General features: G+C 39.0%; 1 protein-coding gene across 1 annotated transcript in view; it reads left to right on the top strand.

Moving 5' to 3' along the window:
- The window catches only part of LOC124621841 (myotubularin-related protein 13), a 232503-nt gene extending 226911 nt beyond the window's left edge, over positions 1-5592 (top strand). Inside the window, exon 36 of the mRNA XM_047147285.1 lies at positions 712-5592. Coding sequence (XP_047003241.1) covers positions 712-804 — 93 coding nt within the window. The 3' untranslated portion in view covers positions 805-5592. The remainder of the gene's footprint in view (positions 1-711) is intronic.
- Positions 5593-21339: the final 15747 nt, after the last annotated feature.

Genomic DNA, 21339 nt, shown 5'->3' on the forward strand with positions numbered 1-21339 from the left:
CATTTCTCACCACCAGTAATGATACAGGATAGGAATGGTTGATATTGTTCATGAACCAATTGATGCCGAACACGCAGACATGGACATATGGCCACCCACGGATTTTTGTGATTTTGATTAGAGCATGCAGTATCCATATGCCTGATTTTTGAACCTTCCCTATTGCATGCAAATGTTACATGATGGTGGATTAATCACAGTTCATAATACTTGCCAGTTATTGAGTACACTGATGTGGAGCATTGTGGATTAATGCGTTTCAGTGATCTTCATCAAACTCTGAAGGTCTTCCTGAACACGGATAGTCACTAATGCCAAAATGATCCTCCTTAAAATGAGAAAACCATTTTCTTGCCATGCTCTGTCCAGTGGCACTATCCCCACACACAGCACAAATGTCTCTGCCTGCCTTCACTGCTGTCACTCATCCATTGAACTCAAACAGAAGAGTATGTCAGAAATATTCTGATTTTTCCTCTTGGCTTTTCATTTACTAGTGCCAGCAGCTCCACTCACTGTCTCCAAATGACAAAATAACAATATTTAAACTCAAATAGCAACAGTTGACTACAAATAAAAATGACAATCGGTAAATAAACCCGTAGAAACTAGAATACCAATATGCAAAACAAAAATGATACAAACTTGTGCACCGACCTAATTGTGTATCTAAAATAATTGTATCTGAATTTTAAATCTCTTCCTTTTCAGTTGAGAACCAACCGAAGGACATACAATTTTTGTGCAAGTGATGCAGCTACAGCACAAGAATGGATTGAAAAAATTCAGGCCTGCCTTCAGTGAAACTCGAGCAAATCTCACTAAACTTAACATTTGCTGTGATTTAAATTGATATTACTGTTGTTCTGTTTTGCTTTTCTCAGAGCTTACGTTCTCGTGTGAGCTTACTTGTGCTCATTTTTGTATATTTGATGTATTATACTGTGAATAATGGCATAATTTTTCAGAAAACTTCATAAAATCCTAAAGATAATTGCATACTGTTTATTGTTAGAATTATGTTCAGCACTGAAATACAGTTTTCTGCCGATAATTAGGATGAACAAACTTTGTGTAGTGCACAATATGTGTAACAGCTCTAAATGCATGCAGAAACAATATGCAAGTAATGTATAACATTGTGTTGTGACATTGTGATTTTATTTGTTTTGCGAAAGCAAAAAGTTAGTTGCTAAATGTGTGTGTATATCTTGAACCAGTTGTAGCTGCTTTTGACAAAAGAAATAGTGGGGGACCATAAATGAAGAATTCTGTTTGTCAGATTTTAGATTTTTTTAAAGTATTTGTACATACAAAGTATGTTTTGTGATAGCTTGAAATCCAGCAGGAATGCTTATTAGAATTTTAAAATAAGAAAATAATGTTTATTGATAGTTGAAGCAAAATTGTTTATTTTACAGAGTATGCAGTTGTGAAGAGTGAATTTACAGTTGTGTTTCTTACATTTAAGTAGCATTGTATAGGAAAGAAGTTGAATTCAACTGCCAAAAGTGTGTGTGTGTGTGTGTGTGTGTGTGTGTGTGTGTGTCCATGCGCATATCAGATATCTGTGAAATAAATGCTGCATGTCTACCGGCAGTGGGTAGCAATGTCGTGATTATTGTACTGTAGATAACTGTGCACAAAGTATAGTTTTTATCTGAAACTAATTCCTGTAAACAATCAGTGGCAGTTTAGGAAAGGTCTAGTGAATGCCACATAGAGACCCTCAGTAGACTCTAGAGTTTACAGTGAATATGACTAAAGTGTTGTGTGTGACTCCTTGTGAGTTATTGAATGCTTCCTCTTTTGCTCTGAAGAGCATTTTAAAAAAAGACTGCCTTTACTCAGCAGTGGTGGAGATTGTTAAAAATTATATTAGCTCTGCTAGTATTAGGTATCTGGATCAGTCAGTGCTCTTTTCATCTATTTTCTTTGATATGTTTAGAGATGCGTGGTTTTTTTTTTTTTTTTTACTAGTTCCCTATGTTATGTGTTAGAGCAAAGGCCGGAATATATTTGACAAATAGGGCTGTTGTCAAAAAGTTCTGCATTTCTCCCACCTCTTTTCAGTATTGAACACTTTTCTTTCCACTTAACAATTGCCTGTGGTAATGAGGCATATTTTACTTATGAGAATCTCATAAGAGGCACTATTTCTAAAATTGTTATATTTATTATCCATGATAATATTTATAAAAGTTGTATTTCTAATGCTTGTTATTGTTTTGTTATCTATGCAAAATGCACTATTGTGATTGTTCTGACATAAAATTGATGTTTCTCTGTACACATTTTGCAATATTTGTTTAATTATCTGTCATTGTGATAGTGGTGATAATGTAACTCGTAAAATAGTGTGCTGATGTTTCAATACAACCCCTTATAAAGACATACTCCGGCCATTTTTGGATAATTACAAAATATGTTGAAAAATCGTTTAAATTACATTTTGTATTGCTACCGTTTTGTAGCGTCAACTGTTATGTGCATTGTGTCAAATAATGCAACTGCAGAATATGAAACCTATCACTTGTTTTCGTGGTTTCACACTATCTGTTACAAATACTGTTTATTATTTGTTTGACACCAACTGCTTCTGTTTTCCATTATTTATAGATGCTTAGCATTTGCTAATATTTAACTTGCAGAGTTAACGATCTCCAGGTATGTGGTTAAAGTGAGAATGATTGACTGATAAATATTTTTCAACTTGTAAATTGGTCCTTAGTGCAATTAAACATTTTAAGTACCTCATATTGTAAATTGCCAGTGATATTGCTGTTTACATCATATGAAATGTTCATTATGGAGCACATCACTGATATCTTCCTACAGAGTTGGGGGAAGGGGGACATAATCATTGTTAATAGAAACTGATGGTACAAAACTACCTTAATTTTCAGTGAATTGTGAACATAATTGGCTCATATATTGTTTTATTGTTGTAGCATAAAACATTTAACAAAAGTTGCATTGTCTATGTGAGACTGCTTGAGTAGTGCTTATGCAGCTTGTTAATGGCTGTCTGTTATCGTAATATTCATACTAAAACTCTAAATAATCACATTTATTTTCACATTTTCTGCACTCGGACATGGTAATCCTTATTTGACTTTACAATTTTCTTCCACATATTAAAATACATAAAGTTCCTATGTATTATTGTATTGCTGCTTGATTCCCCTTGTTCCGTTTCAGTTTTTTAAATATACGACAGCACTAAAATGTGTAAGTATTATGTTTTGATATGGGTAACAATATTTATGAATGCAAGAATTCATTTGAAATTGTGAAAATGTTAAGGCTTGATGTTATATGAGAACAGTTTATGTAATATTTACTGCCAGAAAGTGTGATGAAAGGAGGGGCCAATTTCAGTTTCATGGCTGCTGGAGAAAATACATCTCTCTCTCTCTCTCTCTCTCTCTCTCTCTCTCTCTCTCTCTCTCTCCTCTCTCTCTCTCTCCTCTCTCTCTCCCCCCCCCCCTCCCCCTCTCCCCTCCATCCCTCCCCCTCTTCTCCAACATTTTTTATCATTCAACATTGTACCTGTAACTCAAATATTTTATATTATAGTTGAGACAGAAAACAAGAGTAGTGGCTTCTGTACCCTTTCTTAAGGGAAAAACCTATTTTATTGTTCACATAAATTGGTTGTAGAATAAAATTGTTCTTTAGCCTTTGAAAAGAGGGTACCACTTTATTCACTTAGGTACAGCTTAAAAGTTAGTACTGAGCTCAAAGTGAACACATGTGAATTTTGTGGTGCATTTTTATATTCAGGGACAGGAATTTCTTACAGTGAACAATATTTGTTTGTTCGTTACTACTGCGATAATAAACAGGAAAGTTTCCTATATTTTTAAAGAGTTTTCTGCTCTTACAGCACTGTAGTCAATTTTATTTGTAAATACAGAGTAGCATTTTACAACTACATTTTAAAATGAAAATGCACATACTAACCCCATTAAGTGCATTAAAGAGAGAAAGGTAGAAGTATTGTGTCTGTAAATCTGTTTACCCTTCGTTTGCATTCTTCTCATAGCTTTGTAGTGTTCTTCTGCAATGCTACATGGTGTTTCACATCATGGTGCATCTGATGATCATTGCATTTCTTTACCATGTTGCTCATTATCATATTCATAGAGTATTAATGAGGCAAATCATTCAGTGAGTGTGAAATATCTTCTCTCTTGAAACTCAATCCCACTGTTTCCTAGTCAGTAACAACTAAAACTGGCCCTCAGTCCTCTTTTCAAGCCATAAATTTGATAATTTACCTTTGCAGGAAGGGGTCCTTTTCAATTTTAATTCTGTTACAGGCAAACTGAATAACTATTAAAGGATTATTTGATAATTATGGTATCTTTATGTTGTTACGCATTGTAAACATTATATTGAGAATGAAACACATTGTGTGACCACTTTGTGTAATAAGTAAGGGTTTCAGAGAGATTGAATTGGGGGGGGGGGGGGGGGGGGGGGGAGGGAGGGACACAAGACACATGTAAAAGACGATCCAGTTTCTAAAAAAATATAATATGTATTCATGTTGATTGAAGACATGGTGAAAATTCTCCATGAAAACATCCTTAATGTTTTAATGTCTTCTCTCTCTCTCTCTCTCTCTCTCTCTCTCTCTCTCTCTCTCTCTCTCTCTCTCTCTCTCTCTGTCTCTCTCTGTCTCTCTCTGCATCACACTCAAAGAGGAAATTATAAGACACAGCAATATCTACTTTCTTTCTTTTTAGACTGTGTTTGTGTGCAGAAAATAATTTAAAACGGATGGCAGAGTTCAAATAAGAATGTAATCTATTTCTGTTGTCTGAGTACTATATGCATGCTCTAATAAGAATAGAAATTGTTAAAATATTGAAGAAACTTTATTGTTTTAATACCATTGTAATGTAGTTGTTGTCATTTTGTTGTGAGGGTATTGCCACATTTTATGATTGTAGCTTGAGATGCAACTATCTGAACCAGCTGGCCACAGCATATTGGATTCATTCATGAAGTGATGGATGAGCAGACAGCAGTTGGATGAGAATATGTAGCAGTTCTCTTGACAAAGTGTAGTTTTATGTTTTGTTAATCATATATGAAGCATAAAATTCATTTTAAATATTTTTGTACTAATGTGATAATTTTATAGGTTCCTGATGACCATATGCAATTAATGTTTTAAACTGATTATTTGATCGAATTTCTGTTTTCTTTACTAAGAAACAGTTTTAGTATCAGACCCGGTGTATTAATTTGCAATGGCACACAATAATGAAACTATTTGAGATATATCAGCTTAAGACAGAAAAAATCTCAGACATTTCTTGAAGTTTTCAGCATATTCTTCACAAAAGAAATTTGATCATATAATTTTTTGCAAGATTTTTAAAATTGTTTTAGCTTTTTATATACACAGTTATATTTGTACAGCCAATTTAATTATAGTTACCCTTAAGGGGTAAAAACTGCCAAAGGATACAGTGCCCATTTGTAAATCAATGTGAGTTGCACCAATGTTTTAGTTCTATTGAAATATATATATATATATGTTGTTGAAATTCCTGTAAATAAAACATTTAAGATAAACTATTTGTACTTCTTAAGCATAATTTAACTTCTCATATACTTGACTCCTGTCAGGAATTGAATCTTTTTTAACTTCTGTGAGATACCCAGAGCCCTAGAAAACTTTTTTCATACGTCTGTTTTGATCCACACCCAATTATTAAAAGTAACTTCCGATCATAGTAGTACTACCCGTGTCACCTGCTTGCCGATAAGTATTCATTGGACAGCTTTCTGCACTCACCAAAATGGGACAATGCAATGGATACAGGTGAACTGTCTGCTGTGGAATGTCTAGTACACACTATCTGATAATGTTATACAGTAGGGCTGAGCACAAAAGTTGCCCACCTGGCAGCTGAGTTAGGCCAGTCAACATGAGAGTGCAATGTGTGGACAGCATGTCTTCAGAGAAAGGTACCCCACTGACTGCAGTGGAAAACATGTATCAATTTCAGCTCATAACCTTCATCCACTCACTTTTGAAAGACTTAATACATGTTTAATATTATGTCTACAGACAAGCTCACACAAAGTAATAATAAAAAAACACATCCTATTTATTAGGCATATATTAACATATTTAATTTATTTTTAAATAATTCCATTCCACCTTGAATAGGTATGTGGAAATGGATATGGATTAATAATTGCTTGAATAATTGGAAAATATGATTGGAAAGAATAGTTGAGAAAATTTTGAAGGTAGTTTGTGAATCTGTGTACAATTTGGGTGAACTTTGATACCAATATCAACAGACCTTGAATATAATTACATTCAAGGTCAATAAACATAATTTGCATTACGTACTGCTGCTTCCAGTAGTGTGCAGTACCAAATAATCACCGGAACCATTGAAATTGTCAATCTGTCTAAAAGTTCTTAAATGTACGAAGCACAATATTTTTAGTATAAGTAAACAAAGTTCAATAGGTGCCTATCAATTCTTAGTCATACCTTCACATTAATTCCATTGTGTTTAGTCTTGAGTGTGACAATGTCGATGCAGGATCGCTCCTCCTGATACGTCGTTAATTATTCTTGTCTACACCAAACCTCTGGATGCAGGATCTTGGCGGTGAGTGAAATGATTCACAGACAGGAATTGAAATTATAACCGTGCGAATAAGTATTCATTTTATAATAACTTTTCATAATACTTTTAATGAACGGTTAAAATACACATTTTTAACAATGCTGGTACGATTGATCCAAGCATACGTTCATGCACTAACATTTCTTGAAACAAAAGGGCTGAACTACATGAATTAATAAATTGAAGAGCGTGTTTCTTCCTTTTTCATACGGATATTTAACGATGTATCAAAACATTATCCTTGCCACATAACAACTCTTTACTTTTGGCAGTGTCTCTGGTTTATAGCTCATTCAGTTTACATATAGCTTATATATAAGAAAAAGAAATAATATGATTCAATACAATTGCCCCCCACTGTGCACTGATGTCATATGGAGTTTGCACAGTGCCTGAGCTTATATCCCTTTTTGTGGTTTCATAGTCCTGACCAGTATGGACATAACTTTTATTTTCGGCCATTGGAGTTGTCCTGAATGGTTATCAATTTATATGGGCATGTTAGCGTCTGTTAACACTTATAAGGTTTCACTCCTAACAAAGTGCATTCTGTAATCGCATAGTCAGCATCTGCACAGTGTTTAGCTTTCAAAGTATGTGTGCGCAGCCCAACGTCGATAATCGTCACTATTCACGCTCACGTGTCCAGTGTGAGGCCAGTGTGTCCATGTTGTGCATTTACAGTTGCTTTCAGTGCACAAATTTGTGAAGCTCCTGTTCAGTGGTGTGATCCTTTGTGAAATCTTCAGTGCGGTGATAACTGGTTTCCATACCAGCAGCCCGAGGAATGTACTTCACCTCGTCGCTCTCAGTTATTCGGTGGGGAGACCAGCCGTACATCCGACATCCGTCGACAAGTAAGTTCCTTGCTTGTTTTATGACGTTGTCGAGCATAGAAAAATTAATGTTTCAGGAAGTATTGGCAGTTTTAGTTTACCACGTGCACACCCACGTTTTGTTTTAACACATGTACACTTAACACTTCGCAGCCATTTTCATATGTTTTTCACCGTCTTACACAGTTGCATTACATAAAGTTTCTGCAGTGTCCTTTCCACATACTGTACACATATCATAATAAAATTCAAATACAATTACAAAATGCATTTGCTGACATGCCATTATCATCACTCATATACATTGTAGTCTGTAACATTTTCTCTCCCATTTTTATATACAGGGTCATTACTTGTCATTTGGTTTTAGTACATTTTGTCAGATTTCATTTTTGTTACATTATTTGATTCCAATTATATGAGTACACTCTCGTTTGGTTATACGTGCTTCCTATAACATTCATACAATAACAGATTCTGTTTTCATTTATGGTATATATTGACGTACATTTGATTTCCATTTACAGTGACTTCTTGTTGGAGCATATTTATCAATTCAAAAAGAATCGAAGAAGTAAACAATAGTCACTACAATAGATACTACGTGCCACTCAGATAACTACGCATGACCTTGCCTGTTTAGCATTCTCCAGGAAGGATCTATACACTACAAGGTTGTGGAAATTCCACATAAAGGCATTTATCTGCTCAGTTATGTCTCGTTAATAGACGTAACTCTGATCCCAAGAACAAAATCTTTTAATGTTTCTAAGAACAATTCAAATCTGACGATACCAATCGTACCAAATATTTATTCGGCATTTAAAAGTGCAGCTCAAAATTTATTTGTCATGTTCATTGTATAAAGGATAAGCATTTCATGTGCTGATGTTAACATAGTTGTATCATCAATATGATGTGTATAATGTGCATAAAACATTGTTTACATAAGTAACAAATGATCATAAAAATTTCAATGTAATCCAGCGACACTTTCATGGGTAATCAATGCTCACAGTAGTTAGGTTTGGACCCCTTGATTATTTGGTAGTATTCAACCTTAGTTCATTTCTCACTATCACATACATACATATCATAAAGTTATAACCCTATTTATCTCATGATGTGATCCTTTCTTATGTTTACACGGTAACTAACACTCTACAAGCATTTTATTTTCTTCACTTTAGAATGTGTTGATGCATCGTTCCCTGGAAGAAAAACAACACTAACTTAAAACTAAATCTTCATAGATACGTGTTTAGTGGCTCGATGGCTGCTAATACTTTTTCCATATATTCAACCACATATTCATTCACTTCAGTGTGCAGTCGTAAAACGTATTTAATGTTATGTGTGTGTCTCTACTCACGTTATAAACCTGCAAGATGAAGTGTATTAGAGGTGTGGTGCGATCTCTTATTCAGTTTTAATTTAACATACCGTTTCAGTGTATATAATCCCTTAGCTTTGTGTGTGTGTGTGTGTGTGTGTGTGTGTGTGTGTGTGTGTGTGTGTGTGTGTGACGTATTCATTCACTTCAGTGTGCAGTCGTAAAACTTATTTAATGTCATGTGTGTGTCTCTACTCACGTTATAAACCTGCAAGATGAAGTGTATTAGAGGTGTGGTGCGATCTCTTATTCAGTTTTAATTTAACATACCGTTTCAGTGTATATAATCCCTTAGCTTTGTGTGTGTGTGTGTGTGTGTGTGTGTGTGTGTGTGTGTGTGTGTGTAGATAGTTGTAGTATACGCTCTCTCTTAATTTTCTTTGTCTCTGTTTATTCAGTAGGCTTTACAAATGCTAGTGCACTCTGTAGCTAATCAGGTTGGCTTGTTTTGGGCACTCCAACACTTCCAGCTGTGCCTGTCTGGCATGCAAGTGCTTGTGGTTTGTTGATTAGCTTGCTCCTCAATGTGCATGCGCTGCATCGCTCTGATACCACTTGGGTTGCGGCGAGTTGTGTATTGCATTGCATGCTACCGTGTGTTTCACAAGTTTGTTTATTTCCAACTGGGTTATGCGCAAGGCAAAGCACTGCATTTAGAGTGTAGTCGTCTCTAGACACACCAAAGTAAAATTCTTCCTTGTTACAACCATCCATCTTATCATTTACACATCTGACATATAATTTTCCTTAACAGCTAACAACATAAACTCTGGAATTTGACTTTCCAGCAGCCTAAATCTAATGTTACACACATATACAACTTAGAGGGTATAAGTCCTCCTTTCAATACATAAATGATTTCAGGACTTTGTGTGTTCGTATGTTCCAATCTGTATGCTCCTGGATAGGGGATTTTAGTAATTATGTACGATCCGTGTATAGTAATTGCCACTTATGGTTCAGTTTTCCAGTTTTTATGGATTTGGGATGTGTTCTAAGCAACACCTCTTGTCCTATATGAAATTGTGTTATATGTTTCATCTTTCTGTCATAAATTCCTTTTCTGTATTTAGCCCAGGTTTCAAGGTTGATTACTGCTTGTCATATTTTATCATCCAGAGATAAGTTCTGTATTGGTATCTTGGGAAAGGTTTCTCCCACTTGTCTACTTGTTTGCAACTGAACATCAGTTTATTTGGTGTAAAGCCAGTTGATATATGGGGAAGGTTGTTAACAACTTGTGAGAAGGGAATGACATATTCAATCCACTTGGTACGTTTACGAGATGATAGGTTCTTATGAATCTGTTGAATTCCTTAAACACCCTTTCTATGGGAGATGCTTCGGGATGAATTTTGGATACTAAAATATGTTTGATTTGGTTGGAATCCACAAACTCTTTCCATTTACATCCAGTAAAATATGATGCATTATCTGTTAACATTACTTCTGGTTTTCCTGCTCTAACAAAATAGTCCTCTTTAATTCATTTTATAATTGAACTGGCTGTAGTGTTCTGTATAGCATACAATTTTATGTATTTGGTGAAAATATCATACAGAGCTACTCAATACTTTATGCCATCCTTACCTCTGGGATAGGGTCCAGCCACATCCAAAGACACCTTTTCTAGAGTTTTTTTTTTAGACACAATGAGATGTAGTTCAATCTGTTTGGAGATGTTAGAATGTTTTGTTTCCTGGCAGACAATACACTTTCTTACAAATCTTTGTTTAAAGTTGGGGAAAAAAAAATATTTACCTATTTTGTCAGTGCCCTTTGCAGTGCCATAATGGCCCCAAGTATTGTGTGTGTACAAGATAAAAATCATCCACATAGTCCTCTGGCAAACACACAAGCCATTGTTGTTGTTTGGGATGGTTCCTACAGAACAGAACACCTTTGCGATTAGTGAAAAGTCTTTTTAACTTTTCATCACCATTTTGCAGAAGTTTTGCTCTTACCTTACTCCAGTGTGTCTCTTCCAGCTGTAATTGCTCCATGTTTTTACACATGTGGACATAGTATGGTCGGAGTGTTTTGTCTTCCATCAACATAGCTCTTATTTACCTTCATGCTCTAAAGAATCATTAAATTCATTGAAGCCTTGTGGTAATCGAGAAAGAGCATTAGCTATTACGTTCTGGTTTCCTTTGATGTACACTATTTCAAAATTGAATTCTTGAAGATACATACACCACCTGGCTCTCCGTTGGTGTAACAATGTACAAGTTAACAAAAGCAATAGAGACTGATGAGAATGGTACACTTTTGTGTGTTTACTCCAAACAAAATATTCAAATTTTTTAGGGGACCAAATTACAGCCAAACCCTCCAGCTGTGTAACTGAATATGAATGTTCAGCTTCAGATAAGGTGTGGCTGGCGAAGCTAATTACTTTAGGGATGAGTTTTCCCTCTTCTTCTACCATTTGAAAAAGGCATGCACCCAAACCTTGAAAAGACGCATTGGTGCATAAACAAAAATCCTCATCCATGTCCGGTTGAGATAAAATATTTGCATTTAATAAGGCTTACTTGATGTTCTCAAAATCAGTTTGACATTGCTTGTCCCATAACCAAGGTCTGTTTTTCCGGAGCAGATTGAGTAAGGCATCACTGTTCATAAATTGGTTAGGGATGAATTTTCTGTAAAGTGAGACTAGACCTAAGTATGGCTTTAACTGCCTCTTGTTCTGAGGAACAGGACAGTTCCTAATAGCATCAAGTTTTTTACGATCTGGCAGTATGCCTTCTGAAGAGATTATGTGTCCTAAAAGTTTTACCTTTTCTTGTCCGAAATTAGATTTCTTGAGATTTGCTGTTACTCCATGTACGGAAAAGTGGTTCAATACTTGTTCAGTTAATCTTAAGTGTTCTACCCAAGTGAGTATGTTGACTAAAAGGTCGTCCACATATACTGTTACCTTGCTCAAAAGGTCCGGTCCTAGCACTTCGTCCAGAACAGATACAAATACACATGCACTTACGTTCAAGAGCAGATACAAATACACCTGCACTTACGTTAAATCCAAACAGTAATACTTGAAATTCGAATCTCCTGCCCCCACGTATGAAGCCGGTATATTCCATTTTCCTTTATGTAGATTTATTTGCCAATAAGAGTACTGGTGATCGATTACAGTAAGAAATTTGGCATCATGGAATTTCATAAGCTGTTCCACTAAATTGTCTGGGTGTGTTTGCACTGGTTCAGTGATCTCATTAATGTTGTGTGTGTTGAGGATCAAGTGCACCTTGCCATCTGGCTTACTCACAGTCAAAATAGGACTACAATAAGGGGAAAATGATGGTTGTATTATGCCCCATTCAAGCATTCTGTTAATTTCTCTTCTTACTGCTTCCCTCTTTGTCCATTGTATAGGGTATGAAGTAAAACAAAAAGTTTTGTGAGGATACACTTCCATTTTGTACACACAATCCTTAGTGATACCTGGTCATTTTTCAAATACATGTATATAAGCCAGTATCAGTTCCCTAAGTTCTGCTTGCTGTTCTTGAGACAAGCTCTTTGATTCACTTATCTTCGTGTTTATTGTGTCGAGGTTTATCTCTTCTAGCGCCGACTGTTCGTTGTTGTATGTGCTGATAAACATGACTGTGGGATTTACCAATTGAACCTCAAAGTCGTGAGTAACTTCAGTTTTACGTCTGTCAGTACTTCCCCTGATTAGGTCTATTGCAAATAATTTGTTATTTACTGTGAAATGAGATTAGCCCTTGCCTATATCAATTTGTACTTGGTATGTCCTAAATGTATCCATACCATTAAACAATCAACTATTAGTTTCTCTACTATCAAAAAATTGCACTATACAGAAAACTGTCCTAATTGGATGGGAATTAAAGCTTGAATTTTGACTCCTTTCGATCTCCGACCAGTCACAGTTTGTACCTTGCAATTTTGCACTGGCAAGGTGGGTATATGCCCACATTTCTTCAGTTCTTGAAAGAATCCCTGTGACATCAAATTAATCGTAGCACCTGTATCAAGCACGATTGGTACATCAAGGTCAAATATTTTGGCTTTAGTAGTAGCTTGTACCTTGGCCTCTGTCAAGTATTCGCGTATTTGATACAGATGATCTTTCACATAACTACCTTGATCGTATCCGATGAAGCAACTGTCGATCAAGCTCGTGTCGCCACTCTCCTCCCAGGTCACAGTACGGGGGCCTACCATGACCGGTTCAAGTTTTCCGGCATCGCGGTGTGATCGGTCTCTGGGTTAGGTGTAACTTCTACTATATGGACTGTTAAGTGTTTGATTACTCCAGTCTTGGTTTTGGATTACGCCAGTATCCTGTGAGGCTCTCGAATCAAATGCTCTCTGTCTTTGGATGTTATTCGGCATATGTGTGTTACTTTGCTGGCCGAATTCCGCTATCTGTGGCTTATTCAGGTGTCTGGTATTGTTTTGTGTTTGCCAAGCGATGGGCTGATTATTGCTGGGAGCTCGTGTCTGTATATGTTGTACAGGCTGGCCATATGCTAATTGCCCGTTGTAGTTGTTTTTGTTAAATTTTTTCCCATTTCTTTTATCTGCCCTTGAATTTACGGCTTTTGCCATTGCCGTTGTGATTAGCGTTAACGGCAGTATAGTGTGGGGTAATGTTGCCATCCGTGTTGTACTACGAAATCGTTGTTCACTTATTGGGCCGACCGGGGTGGCCGAGCGGTTCTAGGCGCTACAGTGTGGAACCGCGTGACCGCTACGGTCGCGGGTTCGAACCTGCTTCGGGCATGGATGTGTGTGACGTCCTTAGGTTAGTTAGGCTTAAGTAGTGCTAAGTTCTAGGGGACTGATGACCTCTGAAGTTAAGTCCCATAGTGCTCAGAGCCATTTTTTCGCTTATTGGTCCGTAAATCCCAGTGGCACTACTTGTGCATTAACAGGTTTGGATAGTACTGGTCTCTTTTCATATATCAAATCTATTGAATCCAGTACAGATAGAAAGTATTCGGTGTCGTGTCCCGGAATGGTAATGAGTTTTACCCTAATGTGGGCGGGTAGACGGATTTTTAAAATTTTCAGCACGTCTACTTGAGATATCGGGTTTGTCCAGTATCAAGATTTATTAAAATATGTTTCAAAACAACCTCTTAAGCTTCCATGTTTGCTATTGAGTGGAGCTGGGTTGAATACTTCACGTCTGAGCCTCACTTGTACGGCCTCAGACGAATATTTATCCAGAAAGGCTCTCTGATGATGATGATGATGATGATGATGATGATGATGATGATGATGTCTGTTTTGTGGGTCATCAGTGCCCGTACAAAGCCCCAATATTTTCACAGTCCAATTTTTTTCACAGTCCAATCCAGCCACTGTCACGAATGATGAGGATGATGATGAAATGATGAGGACAACACAAACATTCAGTCCTCGAGCAGAGAAAATCCCCAAGCCGGCCGGGAATCGAACTCGGAACCCCGTGATCCAGAAAGACTCTCTCAAACTGTTCGTAGTATGGCAACGTTCCGCCATGTCCGTAGCCCATAGCAGAATATCACCCTGTATGTTGTTGTTGTTGTGGTCTTCAGTCCTGAGACTGGTTTGATGCAGCTGTCCATGCTACTCTATCCTGTGCAAGCTTCTTCATCTCCCAGTACCTACTGCAACCTACATCCTTCTGAATCTGTTTAGTGTATTCATCTCTTGGTCTCCCTCTACGATTTTTACCCTCCACGCTGCCCTCCAGTACTAAATTGGTGATCCCTTGATGTCTCAGAACATGTCCTACCAACCGATCCCTTCTTCTAGTCAAGTTGTGCCACAAGCTCCTCTTCTCCCCAATTCTATTCAATACCTCCTCATCAGTTATGTGATCAACCCATCTAATCTTCAGCATTCTTCTGTAGCACCACATTTCGAAAGCTTCTATTCTCTTCTTGTCTAAGCTATTTATCGTCCACGTTTCACTTCCATACGTGGCTACACTCCATACAAATACTTTGAGAAACGACTTCCTGACACTTAAATCAATACTCCATGTTAACAAATTTCTCTTCTTCAGAAACGCTTTCCTTGCCATTGCCAGTCTACATTTTATATCCCCTCTACTTCGACCATCATCAGTTATTTTGCTCCCCAAATAGCAAAACTCCTTTACTACTTTAAGTGTGTGATTTCCTAATCTAATTCCCTCAGCATCACCTGGCTTAATTCGACTACGTTCCATTATCCTCATTTTGCTTTTGTTGATGTTCATCTTATATCCTCCTTTCAAGACACTGTCCATTCCGTTCAACAGCTCTTCCAAGTCCTTTGCTGTCTGACAGAATTACAATGTCATCGGCGAATGTCAACGTGTTTATTTCTTCTCCATGGACTTTAATACCTACTCCGAATTTTTCTTTTATTTCCTTTACTACTTGCTCAATATACAGATTGAGTAACATCGGGGACAGGCTACAACCCTGTCTCACTCCCTTCCCAACCGCTGCTTCCCTTTCATGCCCCTCGACTCTTATAACTGCCCTCTGGTTTCTGTACAAATTGTAAATAGCCTTTCTCTCCCTGTATTTTACCCCTGGCACCTTCAGAATTTGAAAGAGAGTATTCCAGTCAACATTGTCAAAAGCTTTCTCTAAGTCTATGAATGCTAGAAACTTAGGTTTGCCTTTTCTTAATCTTTCTTCTAAGATAAGTCGTAAGGTTAGTATTGCCTCACGTGTTCCAACATTTCTACGGAATCCAAACTGATCTTCCCCGAGGTCCGCTTCTACCAGTTTTTCCATTCGTCTGTAAAGAATTCGTGTTAGTATTTTGCAGCTGTGACTTATTAAACTGATAGTTCGGTAATTTTCACATCTGTCAACACCTGCTTTCTTTGGTATTGGAATTATTATATTCTTCTTGAAATCTGTGGGTATTTCGCCTGTCTCATACATCTTGCTCACCAGATGGTAGAGTTTTGTCATGACTGGCTCTCCCAAGGCCATCAGTAGTTCTAAAGGAATGTTGTCTACTCCCGGGGCCTTGTTTCGACTCAGGTCTTTCAGTGCTCTGTCAAACTCTTCACGCAGTATCTTATCTCCCATTTCATCTTCATCTACATCCTCTTCCATTTCCATAATACTGTCCTCAAGTACATCGCCCTTGTATAAACCCTCTATATACTCCTTCCACCTTTCTGCCTTCCCTTCTTTGCTTAGAACTGGGTTGCCATCTGAGCTCTTGACATTCATACAAGTGGTCCTCTTCTCTCCAAAGGTCTCTTTAATTTTCCTGTAGGCAGTATCTATCTTACCCCCTAGTGAGACAAGCCTCTACATCCTTACATTTGTCCTCTAGCCATCCCTGCTTAGCCATTTTGCACTTCCTGTCAATCCCATTTTTGTATTCCTTTTTGCCTGCTTCATTTACTACATTTTTATATTTTCTCCTTTCATCAATTAAATTCAATATTTCTTCTGTTACCCAAGGATTTCTACTAGCCCTCGTCTTTTTACCTACTTGATTCTCTGCTGCCTTCAGTACTTCATCCCTCAAAGCTACCCATTCTTCTTCTACTGTATTTCTGCTGGGTTTCACACGATCGTCTTTTTCGAAACCCATGCTGATTCCTACAGAGTAGATTTCTAGTCTCCGGAAAAGTCATTATACTCGAACATGACACGTGATCCAAAATTCTACAACTGATCGACATTAGAGATATAGGTCTATAGTTCTGAACATCTGTTCGACATCCCTTCTTGAAAACGGGGATGACCTGTGCCCTTTTCCAATCCTTTGGAACGCTACGCTCTTCTAGAGACTTGCGGTACACCGCTGCAAGAAGGGGGGCAAGTTCCTCCGCGTACTCTGTGTAAAATCGAACTGGTATCTCATCAGGTCCAGCAGCCTTTCCTCTTTTGAGCGATTTTAATTGTTTCTCTATCCCTCTGTCGTCTATTTCGATATCTACCATTTTGTCATCTGTGCGACATTATAGAGAAGGAACTACAGTGCAGTCTTCCTCTGTGAAACAGCTTTGGAAAAAGACATTTAGTATTTCGGCCTTTAGTCTGTCATCCTCTGTTTCAGTACCATTTTGGTCACAGAATGTCTGGACATTTTGTTTTTATCCATCTACCGCTTTGACATAAGACCAAAATTTCTTAGGATTTTCTGTCAAGTCAGTAGATAGAACTTTACTTTAGAATTCATTGAACGGCTCTCGCATAGCCCTCCTCACACTACATTTCGCTTCTTGTAATTTTTGTTTGTCTGCAGAGCTTTGGCTATGTTTATGTTTGCTGTGAAGTTCCCCTTGCTTCCGTAGCAGTTTTCTAACTCGGTTGTTGTACCACGGTGGCTCTTTTCCATCTCTTACGATCTTGCTTGGCACTTTCTTACTTGATCTGGGGTATAACCTCTACCAATAGTAATTCGCAGAAACTATCTATTTCAACTTCACTACAAGATAAACTACTACCAACAGACACAAACACACCACCACCTACTTTATTTAATCTATCCTTTCTGAACACGGTTTTCGCCTCTGTAAAAATTTCGGCTGAATTTATCTCCGGCTTTAGCCAGCTTTCTGTTCCTATAACGATTTCAGCTTCAGTGCTTTCCATCAGCGCTTGAAGCTCTGGTACTTTTCCAACACAGCTACGACAGTTTACAACTACAGTACCGACTGTTGCTTGGTCGATTCCCAAGACTGTCTAACCTAAAAAACCGCCCAGTCCACGCCACACAGCCCCTGCCGGGATGATTCCTTTGAAAGGGAACGACCGACTTCCTTCCCTAATTCGATGAGACCGATGACCTCACTCTTTGACTCCTCCTCCCCCTCCTGCCCCCCCAAATCATCCCAACCCAATCCCAGTATTTGGAAGTCTGTGCCAAGATCCTAGTACGTTAACACTCCATAAGCATCAGTTGAGTGTGTCTCTAATGTTCACGGCAGCGATCTCCAACGGTGCGCATTGTTTGTCCATCCAGTAGAGGCCATAAGCGTAAAGATTCACTAGAATTTTGTTTCAAGCAACATGACTACTAGTGAGCCGTTTTATCCTCAGTAGTTGTGTTTATTACCACAAAGAAGACCTTACTCTGACGAACCAAAACATTATGACTACCTGCATAATAGCTTGTTGGAAGATCTTTGTAATGCAATATATCACCAGTTCTGTCTGTCATCGATTCTACAGTTCACTGGTAAATTTGTGGAGTTACATGGCACCAGGTGTCTATGCACAAGTCATTTAATTCCCGTAAATAACTGGCCGGTGGTTTGTGTACGCGGTGATGGAACTAGACAGCAACACATGTGGGAAGCATTGGATTCCAATCAGGCGAGTTTGGTGGCCAAACATTAACCGATTTAACTATCATGCTCCTCAAACCATTGTAGCATGATTCTACACTCATGCTTATAAATTAAGGATAATGCTGATACATGGTGAAACAACGCTCTGGTGGGCGGTTTGTGGGTTTAAATCACCTCAGGGTATGACCATGTGGTGCATTTGACCTGTGGTCGTCGCATGGTGGTGCTGGTAGCAGTCGACATACTCAGAGGTGTGTCTGTGCACGTTAGAGTACGGTGCAGCGAGTAAGTGTGCAGACGTTCTCAGATGTGCTAATCAAAGAACACATATTGATGACGTTAGGAGGGGTAGAATACTAGGGCGACTGGAGGCTGGTCAAACACAGGTCTTAGCACAGGCCCTCCATGTGCCACAAAGTGTAATCTCAAGATTACGGCAACGATTCCAGCAGACAGGACACGTGTCCAGGCGCTACAGTACGGGACATCCACAGTGTACACCACCACAGGAAGACTGATATATCATCATCAGTGTCCGCAGATGGCCACAGAGTACTGCAGGTAGCCTTGCTCGGGACCTTACTGCAGCCACTGGAACAGTTGTCTCCAGACACACAGTCTACCTACGACTGAACAGACATGATTTATTCGCCTGGAGACCTGCAAGGTGCATTCCACTGATCCCTGGTCACAGGAGAGCCTGTAAAGCCTGGTGTCAAGAACACAGTACATAGTCATTGGAACAGTGGTCGCAGGTTATGTTCACGGAAGAGTCCAGGTATAGTCTGAACAGTGGTTCTCGCCGGGTTTTCATCTGCCGTGAACCAGGAACCAGGTACCAACCCCTTAATGTCCTTGAAAGGGGCCTGTATGGAGGTCGTGGTTCGATGGTGTGGGGTGGGATTATGATTGGTGCACGTACACCCCTGCATATCTTTGACAGAGGAACTGTAACAGGCCAGGTGTATTGGGACGTCATTTTGCACCAGTATGTCCGCCTTTTCAGGGTTGCAGTGGGTCCCATCTTCCTCTTGATGGATGATAACGCACAGCCCCACTGAGCTGCCATCGTGAAGGAGTTCCTTGAAACAGAAGATATCAGGCTAATGTAGTGGCCTGCCTGTTCTCCACACCTAAACCCCATCGAGCACGTCTGGGATGCTCTCGGTCGATGTATTGCTGCACGTCCTCAGACACCCAGGACACTTCAGGAGCTCCGACAGGCACTGGTGCAAGAATGGGAGGCTATACCCAGCAGCCATTCGACCACCTGATCCAGAGTATGCCAACCCGTTGTGCGGCTTGTGTACGTGTGCATGGTGATCATATCCCATATTGATGTCAGGGTACATGTGCAGGAAACATTGGAGTTTTGTAGCACCTGTGTTTCGGGACGTTTTTCTCAACGTATCACCAATACTGTGGACTTACAGATCTGTGTCATGTGTGTTCCCTATGTGCTTATGCTATTAGTGACCGTTTTGTGTAGTGCCACGTTGTGTGGCACCACATTCTGCAATTATCCTTAATTTATGAGCATGAGTTAGCTTGCAGATGTGAAAAATTATACTACTGAAAGATGACATCGTCATCAGGGAAGATATCAAGCATGAAGGAATGCAGGTGGTTCGCAGCGGACGTGATGCCTTCAGTTACCACCAAACGTCCCATGCAAGCACAAAAGAATGTCTGCCACAGCATAACAGTGCTCCCACCAGCCTACGTGCGTGACACGCTGTACGTTCTGAGCAGCCGTTCACCTAGTTGACAGCGTTTGTAGAGATGACCATCGATCTGGTGTAGCAAAAATGTGATCATCCACGGCACCAACACGTTTCTAGTGATACACGGTCCAATCTCAGTGATAAATTGTAATGGACAATGTCATTGGACCAACATGTGATCACTTAGGGGTCGTCTGCTGCGAAGCCCCTTGTTCGACAATGTTCACTGAATGGTGTGCTCCGAAACACATGTGCATCTACCGGCATTGTGCTCTTTCTCCAGAGGTGCCACATTCGCCATGTATCCTACTTTACAGAGCAGACAAGCATCCTAAACCCCACGTTCTTTGAAGTGTCTTGGACGTCCAAGTAGTCGTTTCACTGCCCTTCTAACACTTTCAGTAGATGCGCACGACACAAGCACATGAATATTCGACAGGCTTCACTGTTTTTGAGATACTCCCTCACAGGCTCTTTGTAATAATAATCTGCATATTGCAAAGTCATTAATCTTAGTGGATTTCTCCATTTGCAGTGCATATCTTCGCTATGGTAGTCCCCCATCCGTCTCCGCTCAGCTTACATACTTTTCTTACTACGTCACTTGCCCACTATGCCAACAGGAGGCATCCAACCTTGGAGTAGTCATTGGTCATAATGATTTGGCTGATCGGTGTAATATGGACAAGGCTGTCGAAGCATCCTGGGAAGAAAGATGAAAGTGTTGACATGGCTATGTCAGCGTAATGGAACATATGGTATGAGAAGACACCACATGGGAAGAAGACTGATCTGCAGGAACATGCTTCAGTAAATGAAGAGTGGAAATGTCAAACATTCTAAGTGCAATTTCTGTCGCAAAACGTGCTCTCCGTGCTATTATGTTCTCAGTACTCTGTTGCATGTCCCTAGACTTTTTCCAAGTGTCGAATTGTGGAGGCAATGTTTCAAAAATTCATTACTAGATGGCTCATGGCCTTCCAGTGCCAAGAGTGCTTCCATCTGGAGGTTCAATTGCCATCTTCCATTTAGCTGGTGCACAGTTTGTGTGGTAAAGCAGAGTACAAGTAAGCTTTTGTTTGAATCAATAAAAAATGTTTGTAATGAAAGGAGATACTTTGGGTTAGGAAAAAGCTATAGTCTTTTTCGAGTGCGCACAGTATTTTGAGCTGCACAGACATTTTGCAGTTATTGAGAAATGAGTGAACCCGGCAATGTTTTGCAATTAGCTAAATATGTGTGAGAACTGGATATATGTCCTAATCTCCCCCCCCCCCCCTTCCCTCTGACCTTGAGCCTTGTTTACTTTTATTGCAACAAAATGTTGACTGGGAACTGAAGTCGCTTAAAATTGACAGGTAACATGGTTGAGATCACTGGTATACAGTGTATGAGAGACCTCTCCTGCTGATGTATCTGTGAGAATAGTAGC

Source organism: Schistocerca americana, chromosome 7 (genome assembly GCF_021461395.2).
Source record: "Schistocerca americana isolate TAMUIC-IGC-003095 chromosome 7, iqSchAmer2.1, whole genome shotgun sequence".
In the NCBI taxonomy this organism is placed as follows: Eukaryota; Metazoa; Arthropoda; class Insecta; order Orthoptera; family Acrididae; genus Schistocerca; species Schistocerca americana.